At 43.2% G+C, this 7,795-nt stretch overlaps 1 protein-coding gene across 2 annotated transcripts in view; it reads left to right on the forward strand.

Annotated features, from left to right (window-relative positions):
• The window catches only part of LOC102296283 (cytochrome b5 reductase 4), an 18,302-nt gene extending 13,556 nt beyond the window's left edge, over positions 1-4,746 (forward strand). For both annotated transcript variants that reach the window (XM_014330462.2, XM_042215805.1), the window contains 3 exons: positions 1,147-1,233; positions 1,596-1,757; positions 2,218-4,746. In XM_014330462.2, coding sequence (XP_014185948.1) covers positions 1,147-1,233; positions 1,596-1,757; positions 2,218-2,272 — 304 coding nt within the window. In that variant the 3' untranslated portion in view covers positions 2,273-4,746. The remainder of the gene's footprint in view (positions 1-1,146; positions 1,234-1,595; positions 1,758-2,217) is intronic.
• The last annotated feature ends 3,049 nt before the right edge of the window (positions 4,747-7,795 follow it).

Here is a 7,795-nt window from a genome sequence, read left to right on the forward strand (position 1 = left end):
AAGAAACAAAGAACAAGAGGAAGAAACAAACAAACAACAAGAGGAAGAAACAAACAAACAACAAGAGAGCAAACATGCAAACAAAAAAGATGACTTGCAAAGACCTTACATTCCTGCATTCATTCATTGCATGCTGTGGGTCAGATGTTTGCGTACTGGAGATATTTCCCGTCTTTGTTGTGATCAGTTTTGGGTTTCATTACTCAAAGTTACTTATTGGTCACTTTTCTTAAATGTAGTGCCGTACGTTACCTTCCAGGAATTTGTTTCACTACTTTTTACACCGTTTTTGCATTTTTCCAAAACGCACTGAAACACACTGTGTGATAATCACCATTTAAACACATAAAGCTACAGCCCCACACACCAACACTGATCTGTCCTAATGAGGACACACGTCATCTTTCTCTTAGTACTTAGGTGTGACCACGAAGCAAAGATGAAAGTGGTTGCCATGGTGATAGTACTGTAGAAACGGAGGCTGACTGCTCATCAGTGCTCATGTTAACTGTTGTAACTTAGAGTGTGTCTACTGGGCCGCCTCACTCAGCTTTAATGTCGCTGGGTTTTTGGCTAGATTAGCATTAGCATGTTTGCAAAGCTCTAAAGTTGCGTTAGCAGCATGATGCAGCTGCTGTGGATGCAGTTTGCACTCCTTTTATAGAAATAAAAGTCATGTCCATCCACTCTGAAGACTGTGGCACTATGAAGTGCAAGGGGAACTGCGGGATGGATAGACAAGCAAACTAACAAGGAATTAGACTTCTGTGAACCAGTTCTTGATTCCCATCAATACTTCAGAGTGCTTGAAGGATCTGGTTAGCTGTGCAGCAGCTTTAGTGTCTCACACCCACTCACCATCTTTGATTTATTCTTACAAATCCAACAAGACAACAAATACGTTTGCACAAACTTGATCATTTTATGAAAACAAAAGTGTTTGGATGCAACATCTGTCTGTCATGTGTTGATTATATTTTGTTTGAGGCTCTGACACTGTGCTCTTAGATGCCCTGTGTGCACTGTGACCTCTGGTGTTTTACCAGTGAACTCCCTGTGCTCTTGACACTAGTTTGAGAAAACAGTCGTAGTGTTTTTCAGTTGGCTGCTTGCTTCATAACCTACAACATGTTTGTGTGTCTCCAGAAACACAAAGCTGCTCTTTTTTAACCGACAAGAAGAGGACATTCTTTGGCGCTTTGAACTGGATGAACTGGCTGCTAATAACGACAGGTATAGGAGCTGTGCACCTGGGGAGGGCCTCACACTGTGGGTCGTGTTAACAACAAGCCTCTAAGGTGGTGCATGTGAACAAACGGCAGGGTGGAGTCATCGGTAGAAAAGAACCCGAGCTCTAAGAAAGAAAAAGAAAATACAGAGAAAGAGAGACGATGAGGAGAGGAGTAGTAACCAGTTTAGGCCAGTCCTGTTAAATGTAATTTAGATAGCTGGTTCAATATTTGTTTTAGCCTTTGGAGCTTCAATAAGCCGGTGTGTCAGAAAAATGCCTCTTCTCAACTGAAGTGAATGGCTGTGGAGACATGTCTACATGTAAAATGGCTCTCGTGTCTCGTCTTCCGTTTGCTGTGTGTTAGGTTTCAGGTGGAGCATGTCCTCTCTGAGCCCAGTGAACGCTGGACCGGCCGGAAAGGTCCGGTGAACGAGCCCATCCTTACTGAGCTGCTGTCCAGGCCTGATGGGTCCAAATGCTACGTGTGTGTCTGTGGCCCTGCAGCCTTCACAGAGCTAACACTCGGGTAGGTAACACAACCGCACTGCTGCTCTGACAAAGTGTTTTATTTAAAAGCCGTCCTCACGGAGATCTATGTTCTGTTCGACTGACTGCACTGTTTCACTTGGTGTGCAATCACAGCATTTAAGAGCGCCAATACAGTCGTGTGATACGTCCTAGAAATATCATTGAAACAGGCAGCGAGCATGTTCACATAGACTCCAGCAAAGTCTCAGATTTTATATGATCATTAAATAAGAAATGTGTTATAAATTCAAAGGCCAAACTGCCTCAGCTCCGCGCTCTATTGTTCTTTTTTTTCCAAGGACTTGATGTAATTAATGGCACATATTTTTCCACCTGAAATCTTTGTAAAACATTCAGCTGCACGGGCCTAACAACACCACACTGAGAACATTTTCCATGTGTAGCGTGAACTGACTCAGCTTTGTGTTGACCTCCTTTCCTGTGTGCTCTTCTTGTAGGTTGTTGAAGCATCAGGGCTTCAGTGAGCAGGAGCTCCACGCCTTCCAGGGTTGACGTGAAGCGAACACTGTGTTTCTATGCATCGAGAACTTGATGATGCTGATACGTTTGAGGTGCTCTGAGGAACGTCATATAAATAAATAGAAATATCACTGGTACTGTTTCAGATACAGTGGATCCAGAAAGTATTCTTTCAGCAGTTGTCATGATCCAGCCTTATTCCAAAATACATTCAATTTGTTTGTGTAATTGCTGCTCACCTGAATGCTTTGAGGAGTGAACAGCCAGTGACACCTCAGCCTGAGTCCAACCTGCTGATTTTTATAAACACACTGCACCTTCAGTTCTGCCTTGACAGAACCTTATCACCTGCCTCTAGTTTTTAATTCACTTTCATTTATAAAGTGTTAAAATCACAACAGCAATCCCTGCGAGGTGCTTTATATTGTAAGGTAAAGACCTGCAATAACACAGAGTTCACATTGCAGGATGTTATGCCACACAGCTACGAGGGTAGAAGGTTACTAACAATGAAATGTCCCAGGAGTATCTCTGCCTGCTAAAGAAAAGTGTTGCAACAGAAGGAGATTTTTCCAACTATCAAAAAGAAAACTAATGAGCGCCACGTGCTTCCTAGCATGGTATGGTGGCACCACCGCCTGGTCACGATGCCAGTAAAGCAGCCTTTTCCCGGGGCTTTAAAAACGTTGCTCAGGCTAAATTCAAAGGTTTGCTTTGATCATATCAAACTCATTGCTACATAATACAGGCCTCAGCAGTGCCGACCTGTGGCTGTAGCTCAGGTGGTAGAGCGGGTCACCTACTAACCAGAAGACATGATACTAATCCCAGGTTGCTCTTCAGTGCATCCATCGGGGTGTGAATGTTAGGTAGCACTGGAAGCCTAGAAACGTGCTGGTGTGATTGGGTGAATGAACAAGTTGTATAAAGCGCTTTGAGTGCTCAGATTGGGTAGAAAAGCGCTATATTAGAACCAGTCCATTTACCTTTAGCTCCTCCCACAATAGTTGGTGCACATTGTTCCCATTGGGCTGCAGTCTCTGGATCTTCAGTTTCAAAAGGTTCTAGCACTGAGCTACCAGGTGTTTCTTGGTTCTTTGCCCGTTCATAGTCATCACATTTATGCATATAACCTCTCTGAGTGGGTTCGCTGGCGTAGCCGTGTTACATCAGTTCCATGTTTCCTGTCCTTACCCGTGTAGGCAGCTTCTCATCTGTCCTGCTCTGGTTTCCCAACACCTGACCTTGTTAAGCTGGGTGACGTCTAAGCCAGTAGTTAGGCTTAGCTAGCATTTGGGGTCTAGCCCATGCTGCATGCATGTCTTGAATGGGTATAATACGGTCAGTGGATACAATTAGAAAACATCGTTTACATTACAGTTGGTAAACTTCATCAATACTTGGTCACCAAACATGACTTATCAGTCAGGGACGCACATCCACTGTTACAGTCACGCCAAGTACCCCAGCATGGCTCCTCTGCTCCTGCAGTGGGATAACACAACCCTTGAATTGTGCAACAAAGACATTCAGGCTGCAGACAGAACAACGTGATGTGCTATGTAGCTGCAACAAAAATGAATCCAGCAGATTCCATTAGTGTGCGAGCTACACCACAGCCACAGCTGTTTGTGTCATATCAGTAATGCCAGCTCACAGTCTGGGTTCAGGGAAACTGCTCTCCTTTAACATAAGGCTTCAAACTTGCATCTTTTGGAGGGCAGCCTGTAGCTTCGGCTGGAACAAACAATCTTGAACTTGTGGAAAAATAAATTGACACCAATCAGATTTTCTGAAGTCCATTAAAAACAAATCCGGATCAATAAAGCCAGAGCAGGCTTCACACCTGCACTGATACTGAAAAGAATAACTAACATCTCCTCTACACATGTGTGGATACAAACACTGTGTTTGCAGCTGAATGCAAAAGTTACAGTTAACAGTACATAGAGGTTAAACCAGGGGAAACATTTCTAATCTTGGATTATTTTAATTCATTCACAGCACAAAACTCGTGTGTGAAATGTATTAATAAGAGCGGTGGTGAATTAACATTGGCTGTTTTGTAGCAGATGGGCATCTCACTGCACACTGTAAAGACAAATGAAAGCATTTACACAGTGTGGTGCTCAGCTGCCCCGTATCGCAGACACAACCTGGAAACACAGTCTGCAGAAGGTTCATAACATCATCCTCCCATCCAGACCACAGTCTGTGCTCCCTGCTTCCCTCTGGGAAGAACGAGGTTCAGGAACCTCTGATCCAGAAACAACCAGCTCAGGAACACCGTCCTCACATTTTAAACCCTAAACACACACAAGCACACAAAAATAACATTGTGCAAATGTGAATCCATGTACATATTTACTCTGTAGGCTTCTCTTTCATTCATGTTCGTTACTCCGGACAATGATGTTATATCGTTTCCACTTCACATCAGATACCAAACTTTGTGTCATAGTTTGAGTATTGTGGTTTTCAGTGACAATAAAACAGTCTAATCCAAAGCCGTCTTAGTTTTGATTACTAATCTTCATAACCTTCCCGGGATTCAGGAGATCAGGTAGTTTATTCACGAGAGCTGTTATTGAGTTTAGGCTCTCGTTTGCTGTGCGACACACTAATAGGTCCCTCTGACAATCCGCTCTCTAACACAACATCATGACATCATGTGTTAAGAGCAAACACTACATTAACACTACTGTCAGACTAATATTGTTTTCCATTGAACATTATTGTTGGGCTGCTTCAGGCAGCAGGGGTCAGCGTCACTACTGGTGCCATGAAGTAGTTCTGACGTTGCACAGACCATAGAGAACATTATGCTGCTCGTAACATCGTGCAGATGAACGGTTTGGTCTGAGGACTCCTCCAGAGGAAGGCACAGACTTCTGCAGGCTGAGCACCTGACTGCCATTAGATATCGGGCCTGAGCCCAACAATGCCTGGCCTCATGTGGCAGATTGCACTTCAGACTGTCCGGGAGCTCGCAATGACCATCGAGACGTGGGGGGAAAATGCCCCAGGACACTGTCGTCTCATTAGGAGCATGCCCTGATCCTGTCAAAGTCAAATTTATTTATGTAGCACATTTAAAACAGCGACTGTTGCCCAAGGGGGTGTACATTTAAGGTAATCAAAAGAGATAAAAATATAGGAAGAAATGATAACATTTAAGAAAAAGAAGCATAAAAAGAGAAGATTTCAGTAAGAAATGAGACAAATAAAAGTCATACAAACTCTTTCTGATTTAAAAGCCAAGGAACAAAAGTGGGTTTAAAAAGAGTCCAATGTTGGGGAGGTCCTGATGTGAAGCAGTAGTTCCAGCAAAGGCCCGATCTCCTCTGTGCTTTAATCTGGACCTCGGCACAGGAGCATTTGAGCCGTACCCCCAGTGAGCTCTTTGGGGTGTACCAATTAAAAAGACCAGAAAGGTGTGAGGGTGCTAACCCGTGCAACGCCTTCAAAAACGAATAATAAAGCAACAAAGGATCCAGCAGGTGCATCGTTCCAATCCTGGGAAATGTAGGATGCATTTGTAGGCTGTATTTGGATGAACCTCTAAATTGGGACATCCTTCACTGCCTACAATACGAACCTCAACGATGGCACATCCAGTGTGTCCAAACAGAGTAGTCCAGTCAGGTAGAGACATCTAGCACGGTTTTTTGGGTGTTTTTCTAAACTGATGTTTAACACTATATTAAGAATGCCTTTGCAGTGTAATTGAGAGAATCCTTCTCTCATCTCACATGATTTTATGTTATTTATGTTAAATAACTTTTTCTCCCTCTTCTTTTTGAAGTCTTATGTTTACCAGTTTAAAACAGTGTTAATGAACACGGGGTCGGTCGGTCATTTTAAAGCCAGCATCACACAAATGCATTTCATCTGAGAGAGTCAGGCTCCAAAATTATGAGAACCTAGAAGTTTGTAGATAACTGCTGGAACAAAGTTGAGAATTTGTGTTCGTGATCTGACGTATTTTCTCCAAAACAAAATATTCAGCAACTCATCCACAAAGTGGCAGCCAGGTGTCAGAGACGTCCTGAGATGCATAAAGTGTAAAAGCTGCCAGTGCTCCGCTGACACAATAACACAGACCTCTGAACTTCTGGCGACACAAAAACCTCCTGGTTGTAGCGCAGTAAGTGCCAGGAGCTTACAGGAGTTCATAGTAAAGGCTCCAGTATTTTTGTCAGTTATTCATTTCACCCCCTGCTTTAAGTTCACTTACATACAAAAGAAACGAACAGTCACAAATTTCATGGTAGTATCCAGAAAGAACAGAAAAAAACTTAAATAGATTTTCATGTCATGAGTGAAATAAATATATCACACCAAGCACAACATGACTTAACACTTGATGGAAAAACGATTCTTTCGAAGCACAGCAGTAGTTGGTCACCAGGTTTGCACACATCTCAGGAAGGAGTTTGTTCCACCCTCTTTATAGAAACTCCTGTAGTTTTCTTGGCTGCTGCTAAACAACAAGAAAGTTCAGCTCCCTCCTGAGTACCGAGGCCTGGAGACTGGCTCGGCCGCTCCTTTGTTGCCTTGGCAGTATGTTGGCAATCACTGTCAAGTTGGAAGACCACGACAATCTTCAGTATTCTTGCTGGTCTTGTGCAGGTCCACAGCCTCGTTCCTGACATTTTTTGACAGCTCTTTGGTTTTTCCAATGGTCGTAGAGAAGCTGGAGCGGAAGAAACTGACTCTGAAGACAGGCGGCGTGCTTTAAACACAAGTTAAGATCAGTAGTGTCTGTAATTGACTGATTGTAATCTGTGTCCCACATGGGCGCACAGCTGCCACAGACTGTTGTAGGGGATCAAATCCGTATTTCACTCAGTGACATCAGGTTTGACAGCATTCCTCGTCGAGCATGAATCGATGATTAATGTATTTGCTCGCTTGAAGATTTTATAGTAGACTTAAATATGGCTGCTCGCTGCAGTTTTCTGTACTTAACTGAAAGAGTGATCACAAGGAAAACGGCATGTACATGAGGAGTTTCAAATTCTGATTCAATGACTCTGCTGCTATAGATATGTAAGAGTCTGACAAATGACTGTAACAAAAAACCTTTCTCACCGCTATGGATTTAATTATATTGCCAACTCATGTAGGACCACCAAACTGCAAAGAATCCAAGAAGATGGAAAATCTGATAATGAAGACAAATTGGATCTATAAGTTGAATCTGGAGCTGATTTCTTATTACAAAGTCTGGCATGTAGCTGACCTGCAAAGGCACTGAAACAGAGGAAAAGAGATGAAGAATTGAGACTCTGATGTGAGTCCCATCAAAAACACCTGCAGAGGATAACAACTGACGGGCATGTTACGCAGCAGCCATGCTTGGGTGCAGGCTGCTAACCAAGCCGGCCAGTGTTAGCCGAGACTTGGCCTCCACCTCACACTGGGGCCATAAGGAGAACTTTTACTGCAGAATATTTAAATATGTGTTCATATTGTGGTTGTGATCAAGTATATTACTTTTATCTGCAGGCCCTGCTGTCATATCTAGACATGTAAAACAGTCAAAAAACAAAA

Source organism: Haplochromis burtoni, unplaced genomic scaffold, assembly GCF_018398535.1.
Source record: "Haplochromis burtoni strain Fernald_Lab_line unplaced genomic scaffold, NCSU_Asbu1 Contig_825, whole genome shotgun sequence".
Classification (NCBI taxonomy): Eukaryota; Metazoa; Chordata; class Actinopteri; order Cichliformes; family Cichlidae; genus Haplochromis; species Haplochromis burtoni.